The sequence below is a fragment of the Bubalus kerabau genome, chromosome 13, assembly GCF_029407905.1.
Source record: "Bubalus kerabau isolate K-KA32 ecotype Philippines breed swamp buffalo chromosome 13, PCC_UOA_SB_1v2, whole genome shotgun sequence".
Taxonomy (NCBI): Eukaryota; Metazoa; Chordata; class Mammalia; order Artiodactyla; family Bovidae; genus Bubalus; species Bubalus kerabau.
The window spans coordinates 18,798,842-18,817,873 of record NC_073636.1 but is presented as its reverse complement, the minus strand read 5'-3'; the positions used below and the strand labels follow the sequence as shown (position 1 = coordinate 18,817,873).

The 19,032-nt window shown below is 41.5% G+C and overlaps 1 protein-coding gene across 29 annotated transcripts in view; it reads right to left on the bottom strand.

The window, feature by feature from the left end:
* Window positions 1–19,032, bottom strand: part of PARD3 (par-3 family cell polarity regulator) — a 579,492-nt gene that overhangs the window by 533,592 nt on the left and 26,868 nt on the right. Inside the window, exon 1 of one of the 29 annotated variants that reach the window (XM_055543707.1) lies at window positions 2,475–2,715. The exons of 25 other annotated variants lie outside the window; for them this stretch is intronic. In XM_055543707.1, coding sequence (XP_055399682.1) covers window positions 2,475–2,525 — 51 coding nt within the window. In that variant the 5' untranslated portion in view covers window positions 2,526–2,715. Of the gene's footprint in view, window positions 1–194; window positions 751–1,853; window positions 1,875–2,337; window positions 2,716–19,032 lie in introns of those variants that run through there. 3 more of the 29 variants (XM_055543700.1, XM_055543729.1, XM_055543726.1) reach the window with 3 other exon arrangements.

Sequence of the window (19,032 nt, the reverse complement as noted above, 5' to 3'; positions counted from 1 at the left end):
ATAAGCCTTTGAGAATGTTTAAAATATTAATAGAAGAAAAATTGTGTTTTTAAAGTAGTAAATAATCATTTTTGTGTGACCTCCAAATTTCTAAGAATTTGAGAGAAATAAAAGATCAAAATACAAAATGTTAGGTGATAAGATTCCACTCTATCTGAAAGAAGCATGAGTTTGTTTTTTAAAAGAACACGCACAGCTGTTTTGTCCCCTTATGTTGTCTGTTCCATTACTTCACTGGACTTCAGTGCTCAAAGGATCTTCCGACGTCCAAGTTTACCATATACAGCCCTGAAAGTATCACTCAGAGTGTCACCACAGAGGGACAAGGGAAAAGAGCCCTTACTTGGCCCTTGTCCACCTTTATCCTCAAACAGCTTGGTCGCTGGCTCCCAGCCCTGGCTGCAGCCCTGCACACATGCCACCACCTGTGAGCACAGTCGGGGTGTGGCTCCAGCCCAGCACAGAGACAGAGCTCTAATAGGTGTCACTGCCTTAGGTCTAAACAGGTAGATACCCAGTTCTTAGCACTGAGCCCGAGTTCACTGTCAACTCTGTGCTCAGCCCTCACAGCTCATCAACCAAAGAAGAGGCATGCATGTCACCTCCCCTTCCTAGGCTTCCATCAGTAAATTCAATAAACTCCTTTGATGTCAGCCTCCCGTCAAAGCCGAATGATGTCCATCATCCCATCCCATCTCAACCTCACACTGATGTCACCGTCAACAAAGCCAGGCTCTCCATAGAACCACACTGCCCCACATTCTGCTCTGAGGCAGGCTCTGCAGCTGTCCAACAGGGGTGAGGACATGGCTGAACCTCAGGACTGGCTCTGCAGGTGACACGGCACTGCAGCCTCAGCCACAGTGCTGAGGCTCCCACCCTGACCAACTCTGTCACTGCCTACTGACCCACCGCTACAGCTAAGTTCTTTCTCCCTTAAAAGACTGCCTTCAACGGATTTAATTGAAAGTCTCTGAACAGAAAATTCAGCATCACCAAAGAACGCAGCCAGCCCTGAATTCATTCTGAGCCCCCTTTCTACCATACTCACATTTACACCCCCATTCAAAAGGGGCCAATCTTAAACTGGTGAACAAGAGCTAGCCCAACTTTTGCCCACCGTCCAAAATGTCTTCAGTGACTCTTCAATTAGACTGTCCCTGGACCACAGACACACTCTCATAAATGTTTTGGGTTCTACATCTGTATATTACACTACCATTTCAGTGACAGCCCTTCTAGGATCAAAGCATGACTAATTTTTTTCGTGTACCCTCCAATGCTTCGCACAGCACTGCTAACCCTATGAGTGCCCTAAAATAATCTATCTGAAGGCTTTTCACAAGCATTAGATACAAAAATGAAGAGGTCCATCAATGCCTTTTCTGTATCCTCTGATATTCTCTGGGTGACCTATAAGCCTCACTCTTCTGATCTATAAAGTAAGGGAGGGAATGCTCAACAGTATCTACCTCCCTCATATACTGAAGCATTTGCATGCTGCTGCTGCTAAGTCGCGTCAGTCGTGTCCGACTCTTAGCAGCCCCATGGACTGTAGCCCACCAGGCTCCTCCGTCCATGGGATTTTCCAGGCAAGAGTACTGGAGTGGGGTGGCATTGCCTTCTCCGGAAGCATTTGCATATATTCCAGCAATTACAAGAGCTCTCATTTTACTCCCAAAAGCCCACTCGAGTTTCACTGTAAGTGCATATTGGTTCCTCAGTTTATTTGACATCCACCCAGCACGTACACAGCGGGGTGGAAGATGAGCGGATCTGTGGTGCTCTCATGGAGACCATGGTCTGATAGGAACACAAGTGGGTGAGAGCACGTATAACAACACGTTACATACAGTGAAAGCACACCGGAAACTCCACGGGACCACTGAGAACAACAGGCGTGGGTGAGGCAGAGCGAGAAAAGGACTGAGTAGTGTGTTTAAGGAGGTAGTGGGAGCGGGGACATTTAGGGAAGATGGGTTTGGTCAAAAAAGACTTCTTAACCAAACACTGATGGAGAGTCACTGAGGAAAATCACAACAGAACATAGAACCGCCCTCTTCTCCATCAAACTACTTCAGCTGGAAAAGGATTATACAAATGAAAAGGCCTCAAGGTTTCTCAGGTTCTTTCATTCGAAGAGTAGAACAATACTTTTAGCACTTTACATACCATGAAAAAACAACCAAAACACTCCAAATAATTCAAAGGTCTTTAAAAAAAAACTAGGTTATACATCAGCACAGTCATTAACCCTAACAGACTGATTACTGAGACTTTTAAAAAGAATGACATTAGACAAATATCTGTCCATTTTTTCTTTGTTTAAAACCATACCCAGTGTTCTTCTATTATACATCCATCCGCATCACACACAACACGCCACAACCATGCCACACTCCCGAGAATGACAACTCCCCACATCGTGCCTTCTAATTAACACCCGCCTCAGCAGCACAATTGCCGCCATTTACTTTCAAAAAGCTTGCTCCAGCATACCCTCCTTCTAGACTGACAACATCCATTTGTGTCTGAAATTGGGTGTGAGGCCTAAGTGCCTCTAAGGCCTAAACCCTCAGCTGCTGAGTCTCTGTGGCTCTTTCCCTAAATGACATTAACTCAGAATAAGGGGACGGGTCCTCTGTTCTGATCTGCCCTTTCCACCAAAGCCAGCTTTGTCTCACTAAAATATAGCCCCGATTACTTAATTCCCCTGCTCAAAAATCTTCAGCGGCTCCCAATAACTTCCTAAATTAGATTTCAGCTGATGGCCCTACATTCAAGACCATCTATTACAGATGCTGTTTTTCCATCTTATCTGCCACATGCAGCTACATTATCCAGTCGAATATTCCCTGCACCTCAGATATGAGCCATTCTGCTACCTCTGTGGCTCGCCAACACTGTCTCAGCCAACATGCCCACTTATCTGTTCTTCTATTAAGATCTACTAAGTGCTATCTCCCCTCCAACATCTTTCCTCGTTATTCAGCCAATGATCATCTCTCCAGCTGCAAAAGCATTTCCTCCCTCTGTTTAAAATCATTCCTTTTGCCTGGTATTCTCAATATTCCTGAACTCAGCTTATACCTCTAGCCCTGAGCTTGCCTGTAAACTCCCTGAAGACAGAGCTTTGAGCTCTGATCATCCCATCACTTCTGCTAAGAACCCCAAACAGAATGGCTTACCTGGATTTGATAAAGTATCCTTCACCCAACTTTTCATGTTGGGTAGCCATTTTTGAGCAGGTGCGTCATGGGATTGGAGCTCACTCACAGAGCAGCAGGGTGGCCTACTAGAGAGGCAAGCATGAGACCAGGAGTCCAAACTCGCCTGCCACTTACCAGGTATGTAACTGTGGACAGATGACTCACCCCGCAGACCACAGGAACCTGACCCAGAATGTCTGCTCTGAGAGTAAATTAGAGGGGACGAATAAACTGCATGTCAAGTTCCAGTTTCAATGTCCCAGTGGTGGGGTCTGCGATGACTGAGGTTACGTGGGGACTCCAGACAAAGAGCATGCGACCAGTTCTCAAAAACCACCAGATTCGAAAGATGGGCAGCAACAAGAGGCCATGGATTTGCCATCCTCGGACTCCATGACCTTCAAGGTCTAAAATCACCAGATTTGGGGAGGTTTTGCAATGTTCCTCTGGGAACTCAAACCCTAAAAGTCTATGAGGTTGCTCTGGAATGAACAACCAAACAACAAGCAAATGCTCTTCCGGCTGATGAGAAGGAGGGGCGAGGGAGGAAGACCTGGTATTAAAATTGGCCATTTTAGGAACTTCCCTGGAGGCCCAGTGATTAAGACTCCCATCTTCCACTGCAGGGAGTATGGGTTTGATCCTGGTTGGGGAGTTAAGATCCCAGAGGCCTCATGGCAAAAAAAATCAAAACATAAAACAAGCAATATTTTAACAAATTCAATAAAATTTTTTTAATGGCCCACATCAAAAAAAAAAAAAACTTAAAAAAAAATACAATCTGTCATTTTAAAATATGCAAGCATTCACGATTTTCTTCAAGAAACTACACAAAATTCATAGCAGTTTTTAAGTTTGTACTCCTTTGATTTTAAGTGTTCTGGCCTCTGAAAGCAAATGTGGACAAAGCACAGCAGTAATGAAGCCATTCACCAGGACGGGTACCCTGCAAAAGCAGGGGTGCAGCTCTGCCCATCCCAGCTGTTAGACTCAGCATCCCTCAGCCTCCCAGGTTCATTTTCTGAGAACAACAGTAATCATCGCACCCGCCAGATGGGAGACTCCCTGTGTGAAGCACCGTGCCTGGCACATGGGCATAAGCAATGGACATTTGCTGCTCCTATTACCACCTGTGTCAAGATCACTGCCGTGCAATTAGCAGGGCACATCAACCCGCATGTTGTTAGTTCAAAACAATTTTCTAAAGCCAAAAATACTTAGCACAGAACTAAGAAAGAAAAGTAATGTCGGCCAGTCCCACCCATGTAAGCCTTACAACAACTTGCTACCTTTTTTTTTTTTTTGGTGTCTGCTTTTAATGCCAGCTGAGAAACAGTTTTCCCTGCCTCTTCCAATTCTGTGGTATATCTTATGAAGCAATAGGTGTTTAAGCAAAGACACACACATGCCCAGGCTGGTATATTTAAAGGAACTGATCTGATAGAAATGAACGCCCTGTCCTTTTAGGCAGAAACAAAGGAGTTTTTCCATGGGGTGAGCTCAGACCTTGTTTAATGGAGCTTCACAGAAATAGAGCAAATTAAAATGACAGTATTTCCCAACAGCTCACAGGATAAGCCAACAAAGACAGGTCATGCCTGGAAACAAGCTCAGGTCAGCCCTTGACAGTGGGAAGAAGTCATGGATCCAAATACCAAGGAAGTTTTTCAACCTGGAAGGCAGAACTGCCTATGCTCATCCCAACTAGCAAAGGGTTCTGCTTTTTCCAACAATTCCGTAATGCCCCAGTCCACTGTACAGCAGAAATATACCCATCGGATTACAATACCTGCTTAAAATAGACACTCAGTCCCATGTGAACTGAAGGAATAAACCAAATGAACAGAGTTGGATATAAACAGGATTCAAAGATAAAATACAGATTTTGCACAGTACACATTATCAGGTTTGAAGCCCACCCTCTCAAGGCAGCTAACCTCTCTGCAATCCTCTGTGTTGGAGCAAAATTTCCCACATTTGCTATGGAAGCAGCGGCTAAAGCAGCTGGCAGGCAGGCTGGTCCATCGCAGCAGCCAGCGCTAACAGAACTGGGGCAGGAGCACTGTCTGCCCTGCATTATGTGTGTGTGTACACATTGTTTCCTAGTTGCCACTATAGGTGGCTGACACCTAGAACTTGAGCCAGTAACTCTTCAGAATAGCCAGGGCAAATATAACCATACTAGAATTTGAACAAACGGAATTACACTAAAGTTGGCAAAAAATCAAGTTGTTCCCTGAGAGATTCAATTATATTAAAAACGTGAATGGGAAATCATCCAAGTGACTTTATTACCAGACTGTCAAAATGTTGTATTTCCTATTCAGAAGTGTACCTACAACACAATACATCAAGGATGTTGTTCAAGTTTTTATACACACATCCTTAAGAATTCTTAATACAATAAAAAGTAGGTATCGGTTTAATAAAGTGACCCCTTTTGAGGTTGATTACCAATACATGGAGGAGGAAATGGCAACCCACTCCAGTATTCTTGCCTGGAAAATTCCATAGACTGAGGAGACTGGTAGGCTACAGTCAATGGGATCGCAAAGAGTCGGACACGACTGAGCGATTTCACTTCACTTCACCAATACATGATGGAGAAGGCGATGGCACCCCACTCCAGTACTCTTGCCTGGAAAATCCCATGGACGGAGGAGCCTGGTAGGCTGCAGTCCATGGGGTCGCTAAGAGTCGGACACGACTGAGAGACTTCACTCTTCACTTTCATGCATTGGAGAAGGAAATGGCAACCCACTCCGGTGTTCTCACCTGGAGAATCCCAGGGACGGGGGAGCCTGGTGGGCTGCCGTCTATGGGGTTGCACAGAGTCAGACATGACTGAAGCGACTTAGCAGCAGCAGCAGCAGCAGCAGCACCAACACATGAAATATATACGTTTAGGTGTGTGTGTAATTCCCTGGCGGTCCAGCGGTTAGCACTTTGTGCATCCACTGCAAGGGGAATGCGTTCAATTCCTGGTTGGGGAATTCCCCAAGACAAGTAGCATGACCAAAAAAGTAAAATAAAATTTCTTAAAAAATATAGATATAAAGTATCTTAAGTACCTAAATGTTAGCAATTAAACAATAAACATTAAAAATTTCCAAAATACCAGGTAATTAATAAATGGATGCTAGAAATTGGACAAGTTTAGTACTTTCTTAACCTGTTTCTTTTTTTTTAAATTGGAGGATAATTGTTTTACAATATTGCGTTAGCCTCTGCCATACATCAACATGAATCAGACACAGGTATACATATGTCACCTCCCTCCTGAACCCTCAACTTGTTTTTTAAAATTGATTTCTCTGTATTTCCTTTTATTTAAAATGTCTATTTATAGATATTTCTCTTAAAAAAGGATAATAAAATCAAGAGCTAACCTCCCAAAGAAAGAAAAATTTCATTCTGTATCATGATTACCTTCTTAAACAGTTAAAATCATTTTTGCTTCAAATCATTTTCTACCAAAATATGACAGATACACAGTGATGTTGAAAATTTCACTAACCTAATTCCAAAATTTTTCACAGGACATCATTTTATTCCACTGTGAAGTCATGATTCAAAATAAAAGGAAGCCATTTTGTTTGAAATTATTAAAATAAACCCTGCTCATTTTTCTTGTGTCTACTCTGAACTGCAGGTTGCAGAAAGTCATTTGGAAACTACTATACATATACCAAAGCTACTATTAAGCATCTTAGGTTACTTCAATGGTAGAAAGCATCACTATTCAAACCTCAAGTTTATTTTAACAGGTAAAACTTCTTCTAAATATTAACATTTCTATAATGTAAGTTATAGAAGGGAGATGGGATTCTTTTTGATATTTCAGTAATATGGAAATCAGGTTGCAAATGAAATCCGCCTTCACAGCAATGTTCAAATAACACTAAAAGCCTGAAGCAGTAGAGTTCCTTCCCATCATCAAAAAGTAATCTTCAAAGCATGTAGTTTAAGTAGAAGCGTCCTGCAGAGCCTTGCTGTGCCTGACCATCAAAGGTCCAGCATCACCCGCACCACCTGGGATCCTGTCTGAAGTGGAGACTCTTGGTCCACCTTGGACCCGCTGAATCAGAACCTGCACTTTCACAAGATCCCCAGTGTGCAGGTGAGCTGAAGAAGTGCTGCTCTAGAGGAGCATGGCATTTTGAAAGCACAGTAAACTCCGAAACAAGAGAAGCCACCACAATGACAATGCCTCATACTGCAGCTAAAGAAAGCCATGAGAGACAATAAAGACCCAGCACAGCCAATAATAAATAAAACTTTTTCTTTAAAAGAAGAAAAAATTAAACCCACCGGGGGAAAAATGTAATAAAATATCAGCAGCAAAACAGTATAACTCATCAAACAGGATCACTCCCACATGTGGCAGTGATGAAATCCCAACAGTCTTCCTATAATATCGCACCGACAAAATGTGTACACCAAAAATCAGGGGTCAGAAATTATCCTCAATCACAACCTAGGACTGTCCTCAGAAAACAGGAAGTGTGATTACATAAAAGTGGATAATCATTGCCCTTCAAGTTTAAGGGAAACTTCGGGTTAATTTTGTAGTCTCTAAGTGAGAAAATTGATATGCAGGGTTACAAAAATGATTGCTGACCTGGAATTGAGTTATGGTTGAATAATTCTCTATCCCTCTCAATCCAAATTTCAAGTGGCATCTTTGCCTCCCACCTCTCACGTTGTATCAAAAGAAGCATCCATGTCTCTTGCATTAGCCCTTTCTATTCCCACTGATATCTTAGTTAGATGCTCATCGCTCACTGTCTAAAACAACATATTTCCCCCGGGTCCTCTGGCTAATCCCTGCAACTGAGATCCCCTACAGGGCCCTGCCCACAGTCTTGCCCAGATAGCATCAGGAATCCCATCTGCCCCAAACTTCACAAGATCCCATTTCTTAGAGAATAAGGGAGAAAAGGCCAAGCTACACATGCAGCCTGTCACACAGGTGGTCTCTCCCACCTCAACTTCCAGGACACCAACTGCCCATTCTGTGCGCTGGGCCACCTGTCATATGTAGATCACAATACCCTGCAGATTCGTCATTGCTCAGACTTGCCTCCTGACCTGTAACATTTTCTCTAGAAATCCACTTTAAGTTTCTACAGTAAGGAAAATACGTACAAATAAAAAAAAACTGGGAGGTCACCAGTATACAGTGTGCATGCATGCTCGGCCATGCCCCACTTCTTGGACTGTAGCCTCTGGGACTCTTCTGTCCATGAGATTTTCCAGGCAAGAATAATGGAATGGGTTGCCATTTCCTCCTCCAGGGGATCTTCCCAACCAAAGGATTGAATTCACATCTCCAGTTGGTAAGTGGATTTTTTTTTTACCAATGAGCCACTTTGGCTAAGACCCACTTACACTGTATGAATAAGCATTTGTGCAAATTTCAACCTTCATCCAAAAACGTGTGATCTTAATTACTTAGTAAAGATTGAGTATCTTTGAGAGATTTGTATAAAGAAAAATGTAGTAATTACTTCACTAAAAAGCATGTCATTAATCTATCAATTACATCTCAAAGGTAGGACAGAACTTCTGTAAACAGGATAATAGAAATGATCCAAAATGAGGAGTAAAAGAGAGTCAAAATATTTGATGATTCAAAGATTTACTCTAAAACACTTAAGAAAAAAACCATCTATTCCTATATGGTTCTCTGGTCTGTATTCTCATTAGAGCAAAGGAAGACGCAATAAATACATTTAGCAAAAACAAACATTCAGCAGATGGAATTTGAACTTTAAAATATGGCCTCAACATGTTCATTTAGCTACCAAAATTACTTCTCATGCATACCCAGGTGATAGGAAAGCGAAATCCACTTAGACAGCAAATGAACTGCTGGCAGAACCAGGCGGCACACCAAAGAAGCCGACACATTCCCTTGGATTCAAAATATAGTCATCCCAGCATCTCATTTTCATCCTACCATAGCCTTATCTAATTCTTTAATTTTCTCTTTACTTTGATGAAGCTCTTAATTATAAACAAACAAAAAAATCCATTAACTCTCCACTCTCGACAAATAACATTTGGGTTTTACCTTAGCATGTTTAATGTTTTTCTAACTGTAGGGTACACTTTAATTTTGTACCTTTTTTCACTTAACCTAGTATAACCTTTTTTCACTTTACTATAAAGCCTTTATATTCATTTAAAGGCTACATACTATTTCTTCTAATGAATAAACTGTGGCTTACCTAATGATTTTCCTGATGTTAGACTTTTGAAGTCATGCTGAGGATTTCAGAATTTAAATAATGCTGGCTGAATATCCTCACCCATGATTTTAATTTCCTAGGGATAAACAATATCTTCAGAGGACACTATTCCAGGAACTGAATGAAAGAGTAGGAACATTTTTGCAGATCTTCATAATCTTGCCAAATTGCTTTTCGAAGGAAATGTACAGTTGCACAAAAGCACCAGCAATGGCATGATGATCCAAACACACAGGGTCACCGTGACTTTGGAGCATTGAGTATGTTACGCAGTTTTTGTTTTACCAATTTAATAAGATAAATGATCATTTAATTTGTGAGTCTGTGAATAGTAGGTTTATTCAATGTTTTTCCATGGTTTTTTACTAGTTGATTCTCTCCTTTTAAACTGCTCATTTGAGTCCTTTGGCCAACCATCCACTGGGCTCTTAATATTCTTGTCTTTAGTTTGATGGCTTCAAAGTGCCCCGTAAGCGCCTTGCATTTTCAATGAGAAGCTTTCATGTTAGACAAAGAATAATAGGGACTTAATTCTACCACTGCAGTTGGATGAATGTTCAGAAGTAAACAACACATTGCTGCTCCCAGGGAGGACTCCCACCTCTTTGCTTTAAACCAGTGGCTCTCCAGTTTACTTAACACAGCCCACATTTCTCAGCCATTACTACTTCTCAACAGAAAACAAGCTCAATGACAAAAATGCACTGTCACTGTGTGAACAAACTGAGCGTGAAAATATGTAGCTATTTAAATAGGGTCATGGGTGGCTCACGCTTGAACAGTAAAGCATACCTAGCTTAAATTCTCAATATTAAAAACTTATAATCCTTCAATGCTGTTGATAATAAAGTACACCACTACACCCTGTAGATCTGGCCAAAGAATTCACAGCACACCTTTGATGCAGAGCTCCTAAGACCAAGGCTAAGGTTTAAGACAAAATTCTCCCTGAAAATTCCTTGACTAGACCACACAATACAGCGTGCGTGGTGTTTTGAGTACGGCATTCTCGCTCACAAAGGCCGGTTCGCCCATGGTGCCAGCGCTGCCAGTTTTTCCTGTGGTGTTGGCAGAGACTGCACTTTCTTTGGTTGAATACAAGAAGTGTGGTAAATACAAGTCTGACTTGTTCAAGAGAATGCTGCGTGGAAAATATATATATATACTATTAATTCTTTTTAAGCAAACATTTACAGTTAAGTTAGCATAAGTTAAATACACATGACCCAATGACACTGTAAATGGATAATGATGATGTCACATGAACTAATTTGTCATTTAAAAGCAGCCATTGAAAACCACAACCAACTCAAAGACCACACTGATCTTATGATGGGAAAACAGTTTTACCTGAATTAAAATCAACTGCATGTACGTACCTGTCACTGTTTTGCAATCCTGCCAAATGTAAATCTGACATCCAGACATTAAAATACTGAACTCAAATCACGCACTAATTTTTCATTTACAGATACCAAATTTCAGTAATTCAAATGTTTACTTAGTTTTAAAAAAATAATAAAAGTATATGAAATGGAAAAACCCAAGAGATACTCTGTATCAGCATTTCAGGCTTGTCAGAAGTTATGCTTTGAAGATAAGTACCAACCAGATAAAGGAAACATACTTTGAGGAAAAAGTGGAGCAATTTTAACTCCAAAATCCCTTTCCTCTGCAGACTCGTACAACACAGAAAGAAGTAGCATAGTGCCCAGTTGTTCAAGGTTATGCGACAGAGAATTTGCTCAAAATACAGCAATACTCTAACCTTTATGTGCCGTTAAATAAAGACTGATCAGCAAAAAAAAAGAACAAATTCTTTATAGGATCAAGACTGGACAGACAATGGAACACAAGGCTGCCAGTTAAAGGTAACACTTTGTTCAGAAAATGTATCATAAGGGGAAATATTAGATGTACTTGTGGGAGCATGAAGAAATTTGGGAGCAAATAAGAAGGAAACAAAATAGACAAAGCCCTGCTAAAAGCATTTGCCACTTACTGTCCAGAGAAAACAAAGATAGATAGACAGATATACAAAAAAGATCTTCATGACCCAGATAATCACAATGGTGTGATCACTCACCTAGAGCCAGACATCTTGGAATGTGAAGTCAAGTGGGCCTTAGGAAGCATCACTATGAACAAAGCTAGTGGAGGTGATGGAATTCCAGTTGAGCTATTTCAAATCCTAAAAGATGATGCTGTGAAAAGTGTTGCACTCAATATGCCAGCAAATCTGGAAAACTCAGCAGTGGCCACAGGACTGGAAAAGGTCACTTTTCATTCCAATCCCAAAGAAAGGCTATGCCAAAGAATGCTCAAACTATCACACAATTGCACTCCTCTCACACACTAGCAAATTAATGCTCAAAATTCTCCAAGTCAGGCTTCAACAGTATATGAACCATGAACTTCCAGATGTTCAAGCTGGATTTAGAAAAGGCAGAGGAACCAGAGATCAAATTGCCAACATCCGTTGGATCATCAAAAAACCAAGAGAGTTCCAGAAAAACATCTACTTCTGCATTATTGACTATGCCAAAGCCTTTGACTGTGTGGAAAATTGTTCAAGAGATGGGAAATACCAGTCCACCTTACCTGCCTCCTGAGAAATCTGTATGCAGGGCAGGAAGCAACAGTTAGAACTGGACATGGAACAACAGACTGGTTCCAAATTGGGAAAGGAGTACGTCAAGGCTGTATATTGTCACCCTGCTTATTTAACTTGTACGCAGAGTACATCATGAGAAATGCTGGGCTGAATGAAGCACAAGCTGAAATCAAGATTGCCTGGAAAAGCATCTCAGATATGCAGATGACACCACCCTTATAGCACAAAGTGAAGAAGAACTCTTGATGAAAGAGGAGAGTGAAAAAGTTGGCTTAAAACCCAACATTCAGAAAACTAAGATCATGGCATCTGGTCCCATCACTTTATGGCAAATAGATGGGGAAACAGTGGAAACAGTGACAGACATATTTTGGGGGGCTCCAAAAACACTGCAGATGGTGACTACAGCCATGAAATTAAAAGACGCTTGCTAAAAAATAAATAAATAAATAAAAGACACTTGCTCCTTGAAAGAAAAGCTATGACCAACCTAGACAGCATATTAAAAAGCAGAGACATTACTTTACCAACAACTGTCCATCTAGTCAAAGCTATAGTTTTTCCAGTAGTCAGGTATGGATTTGAGAGTTGGGCTATAAAGAAAGCTGAGCGCCAAAGAATTGATGCTTTTGAACTATGGTGTTGGAGAAGACTCTTGAGAGTCCCTTGGACTGCAAGGAGATCCAACCAGTCCATCCTAAAGGAAATCAGTCCTGAATATTCATTGGAAGGACTGATGTTGAAGCTGAAACTCCAATACTTTGGCCACCTGATGCGAAGAGCTGACTCATCTGAAATGACCCTGATGCTAGGAAAGACTGAAGGCAGGAGGAGAAGGGGACAACAGAGGATGAGATGGTTGGATGGCATCACTGACTCAATGGACATGAGTTTGAGTAATATATACACATATTTTAACCACAAATTTGTGCAGAATAAAGACATAAGGGAAACCTCCTGGTATGACTCTAGAATTCTAAGAGCATGTCATAAGAACTCTTGACTTGCCTCTGAAGAAGCAGTAAGAAAAGTTATCATTCTCAGTTTCACTCTTTGTAATTAATAACACTTTGTTCTTTAACAAAATTAATGTAGCTCATTGAAGAAATGTTGGAAAAGTATGAAGAAAATCAAATTCACTCATAATTTGGACCAAACAGGAACTCATCAGTCAGACCGTTAAGACTCCTGGAAGAAAGTGAGAATGCAGTTGTGGAACTAGTAATAACAATACAAGGGACTAAGCAGACACCATCTCTAGACTTAAATTTGAAAAGTCCAAGAAAACACACATTACACACCTGAAAGAGATCACTGCTTTTGCAGCACTCAAGACACTAAAGCATGACAATCTGAGAAAGATGAATCAGCATTATCCAAAGCAATTAATCTGACTAACTGGGTAGTTCCATTTTTAAAACAGTTTATCTAAAAACTGGAGGGGCAGGACCGTGGCCAAGAAGGAAACAAAAATGTGGTATGAACCACAAAGAACTCTGTCAGAAAGATAAACCCCAGAATTAGCTGAAGTGCAGGAACAATTTTTTTTTTAAGAAACTAAAGGAGGAAAGTAAGATTCTAAGCTATATTTGGAGCTTGAAAGAGGCAGGCTACAGTGTGGAGAGTGTAGGCTACTACTAACCAATTGTATTTCTTATTGGTCTTTTATAACAGAAGAATTTCAAGCTAAAAAAGGAACAAGAAAATCAGTAGCCTCTCTCTCACTCCAAAATAATAAAAATAATAAACTAAGAACATTTCCAAAGCATTTTCAGTAATTTTGTGCTATTTCCCCCATATTAGAACCTTCATCTGCTTGGAGGCAGGTACAAATTCCTCTGCTGGACAATAAGCCCCTTCCCTCCAAGGTCAGTCCCTCTTCCCCTAGAGGACCCACCCAAATCCATCTCCAACGTCATCTTCTCTGGATGGGCTCTTACTTGCCATCAGACCAAGAAGAACAAAGGTGACCTTGCCTGGGTCCCATGACACATGGGGCCTGGGTCTCTACCCAATTTCCCACTCTTGCTGATGCTGTTTCCCACCAGACTGGGGGTCTAAGTGGACATTTCATATCACTAACACCATGAACTCAGTAAGAGATGTTCATTTCTTAATCAATCAACTAATGACTGAATCCCTGAAGAATGGTCATGAGACCAGGAAAAAGATCAGAAAATGAAGATGAGCAGTGCTGCCTCCCCAAGGACATGGAGACCAGTTAGGCTCTGAGTTAGAGCTTTATTCGCCAACATCCTTCCAAGGGAGGGAGTGCCCTGCCCTTCAAAAAAAAGAAAAATCTGCAACTCAGTGGCTGACTTGTCTGAGCTAAGAAATGGTTCCAAACCCCATGTCCACATGTCTCTAAAGCTTCTCCCATCTCCCTTAGATTCCAGTGAACTCTGGACACCCAAAAGGGGCAGGGACGCTGTGACCTGCCCTGGGACCACTCAGGCCAGGTACATGAAACTAGCGTCGTTTTTTCCTACTACGGCCGTCAAATGTCAACAAGGTACTTTAAAAATTTCCCAAATTACTCTTATTACATTAAACAGTGAAACCGTGAACAAATAGTAAATGTCCTTGAGTGTCGAACCTCGTCAAAACCACACTCAGAAACAAGAGCTAGCAACTTCCAACATGGAGATCAAAGTACGTTTTGACTATTGAACCCAAACCTGAAACAAAATTCACCGAGCTCACAGCCAACATGTGTGGCTTTGGACAGTACATGTAAGCTTGTGGGTCTCCTGGTGTCCCCCATAAGTGGGCAGGGAGGGATAGAGGAAGGGAGGGAGCACCAGGTAACCTCCAGGTCTGACTCGCAGTCTGTTTGATTGTACACCCCTTGGCCAAGGACAAATGTAAGACAGCAGCTGGTTCGGAGTCACTTGTCTGGCAAACAGCAATATCTCTGTGCTGCCTGATTCTCATGTTGGGTTCTTAGCTTCCAGATCTTGATGTCAAGGATGGAGGTGAAGAGACTTGTCTGTCTTGCTGAATGATAAGCAACATAAATTGCCAAGGATAAAAATGAAGCAGGTATCAGGCCAACAGAACTTTTCCAGTATGAGTTTTTAACCCTTTGAACTGGCTGCCGTGAGCAGTGCTGAATGTATCACCACAGATGTGATCTCTGGGCAAACATTTGGTGAACAAAGTCTGTCTGCAGGGCTCAGAAGGCCTACATACTTAGAAGCCATCTCTTAGGACCCACAGTTACCCCACATTCTATTCTATCGGTTACACAGGTAATCGCATGTACGCTGAACTGATGTAAATGACAAATCATATTTTCAATAAAGAACTTGCTGTTTAAACAACCTAGTGTGGTTTTTTCCCTCTTAGTGCATTCTGTTTAAAAATGCATCTCCTTTCCCTTAAAATGCATCTCCATTCCCTTAAAATGAGGCAGATAAACCAGGATTTTTGCTCACGAGGGATGGTAAATTGTCAATAATAGTTAATGGTCAAAACTGACAGACTCTGACTTAGAATAGCCTAGCGTCCTACAGCATATACAATATATGTAATCAATCAAGATTAATATGGATTAAGTTTGGAGAAGGAAACGGCAACCCACTTCAGTATTCTTGCCTGGAGAATCCTATGGACAGAGGAGCCTGGTGAGCTACAGTCCATGGGGTTGCAAAGACTCAGACACAACTGAGCAACTGAACAACAACAAATATAAAAGTAAGATATGGAGCTAGAATGAAAATTTAAATTTTTTGCTTCCCAGTCCAGAGTTCTTTTTACCAGAATACTATAGCTCTGTGACTTTTGGACAAGGCTTTTACCTTTTCTGAGTCTCTGTCATTATTAAATTTAATGGTTTAACACTACCCAAGCCTACTCATTAAGCTGTTTTGACACAACACATTCATATAACAGTACAATATAAAATATACATATAAGATATTCTGTCCTTGAAAAATAATAAAAATTGAAATATCGAAACATTAAAAAAATATGGATAAAGTTACAGTCACCACCCATATAACATAAAGCAACTAAGTGTAAATCATTCTCTTCTGAATTTGCTATAAAAACCCATGAAATTCACTTCTGTGAAGTGACATGTAGACAGTGAAAGCAAGAGGAAATGCTCATTGTAACATTTCAATCACGTCATGCAAAACTGCAAATACTATCCACATGAGATCACACCTGAAAAAACCCAACACAGCTCTCTCACTTGGGCATTTTCAAGAAGATGTGCTTATTTCAGAGAAATCCCTATATGGGGCAAATTCCTCCGTGGTTTTCCTGGGTCCCTGCCTTCTTGGACGCCTTGTAACTGAGGATCCAGATGCTTAGAAATGAATGAATGATGACACTGATGCCACCGAGCGACACATGTAACCAACACTAGCCATCACACCCTGTGTCTTCTCTCCATCAATCTCTTGATGCCTTATACCTATTGGCTATCCCCATGGAAACACTGTCAAGTTTGTTTTGAATCTACATCTTTTATATGAATGGTTTTAAAGTTGCTGACACATATTTATTTTGCCCTTGACCTAACCTAACCTCAAAAACCAATCACCAAATAAGTCCCTGGCTTCCCATTTCTTCCCAAAAAGTTGGATGCTATTCAACAATGGGAGTGTGGGTACAACTTGTTAGGTGCTTGGTGGACATGATGGATACTGTCTATAAGTCCAAGTACTGCTCTATGGGAGAACTCTTGGTCAACAACCTTCTCAGTACATTTTTTGAAATGATGGAGACTGTAAGATAACAATTTACATGATAAGGTACACAAGCATTTCCCTTGCACTACTAATAAAATTTTATGGCATTTTTTTTTCTGGAGATAAACATCTAATTATTACAAGCCTATAATCAGAAAGTGGTCATATGAGTACTTTCCTAAAGAATTGTTATCTTGGAGGTCATCAAGAATCATAATAGGAGGAAATCCTGCTCTGCTGTTAAAACTCTACTGGGATTCATTAATAAAACTAAAACGGAGTTGCCTTTGGTCCCCTGCCTAGTTTATCCCCAGAAACAGAACACCCCTTCTTTTCTCCTGCTGCAGATTTTACAGAAGTGGTATCTTTCTTTTAAAAATAAAAAAGGAGAGAGCTGCAATTCAAAATTGCTGTTATTTTTCTGTTCTTCTCTGGGTAAAACAGGACTTCTAAACTAACAAAGAACAATCATCCGTGCAGGTGAGAAATACAATACACTGTAATAAGGAAATACTGAAAATCAACCCCTAGGATGCCACACAGTAAAAGGAGCTGAAGTTCAATGTTACGGCTAAATTGCAAGATATTTCACACAGCTGTGAGGGGAAACATAAAAGCGACTGGGGATTTCCTGTATTTGAAGGGAAGTACTTCCATTTACTCTGTACTTTTCTTGAACTTGGTGGGGCAGATGCCTCTCCCATCCCAGGCTTCCCAGTCCCAGCACAGCATCCAAGTGAAGCTCTGCCCCTTCAGGGACCGGGGACACCCCCGCCCAGCTCCCTGAGTGCCTGCATCTGCAGAGGCTCACAGGAGCATCAACCTAGGAACCTGGGTGACACCGCGAGGCTGCCCAGCTGCAGACGCTGTGGGTCGGGCAGAACGCCCCCTGCAGAGGCAGCTGTGCTACTCCCTCCCCCTGTGACCTCGGGCTCAGGATGAGCTGCGGTGCTTCACTGGGGAAACTGGTATTTCCTGTCTGCTCTCCAGTCACTTCCCATTCTTTTTTATTGGTTTCTGGTGGTTTCCACATTGGGCAGGGGTGAGGCGGGAAAAAAAGGGGGGCGGGGAGGGAAATAAAGAGGCCCAACAGATTTTGGCTTTCTTTCACAGCTAGTACTTGATGCAAAAGGAAAACTGGTAGTGAAGACCCCTAAAACCAAGAGCCTACAACAGAATGTTTAAACAAAGTTAGATCTGATTCTCTAAATTCATCATGCCTTTTCCTATAAGACATTTAACTTTAGTTCTTTGAATAAACAAGGCTTTCTGGGAGTAAAAGTAGGACAGAAATTAATGATTTCTCAGCACAGTCCATACTCCGTGTATAAAAGACACAAAGCATCACCCCTGGCCTGGAGCTCACGGTTCTGTGGAGGAAAGAGGGCTCCTGAACCCAGGGGAGCACACGAGCCGCTCTGAACACCTAGGACCGAACTACACGGTCCCAGCAAGACAGGAGTAGGGATGATTTTTAACTTATTAGAAAAACAGAACTTTATGATTAATGGAATTCTCTCTTCACAGTGCTTAAGCACTCTAAAAGGTGATATCTAAATCTGGCACCTATGAGAAATTGTGAAATGCCTACCACACTTTTTAGATATTTTTAACTTGTAAAATGCAGAGTAAGGGAATGCACTTTAACTCCACTATTTACCACATAATTGTCCTTCAAATATCATCCTAACTTGCTTCTGGACCCAACTGCATCCTAGCAGAAGTCTACAAATTGCAGAGGCCCGATTTAAGGTCAGGGTGTAACCCAAGCCCACTCTGATCAAGCAGCTTGAGAAGACCCGCCCATCTGAAGATCCTGAGAGGGTCTAGGGGAGGAGAGGCAACACCCAGCTCCTTCAGTGGGTGCTGGAGATATTTAGAAAGGCTGCGATGGAGTCTGGAATCCCCAGTACCCTCTGAGGTACTCAGCCAACACTGGGGCACAGAGAAAGGTCTTCTTTGAGGAGCTCCATCTTCCATAATCTCCAGAGTTGAGATGAGCTCTACATCTGTTCTTTATAACTAACTGCAATTCTCACAATGATGTCCACACACCTAAGAGCTGGCCGCTCCACTTCCAGATACTCAGATCTTCAGTACTAGCAATTATGCCCCAAACACTTCAGTCCTGCCACTTTTACCCAATGACTTACACACAAAGGTTTCCTCCTACATGCCAACTATATTCCAAGAAGGACTTACAGTAAGCATTTTTTTAAACTTTTTATATTGGAGTATAGATGACTAACGATGTG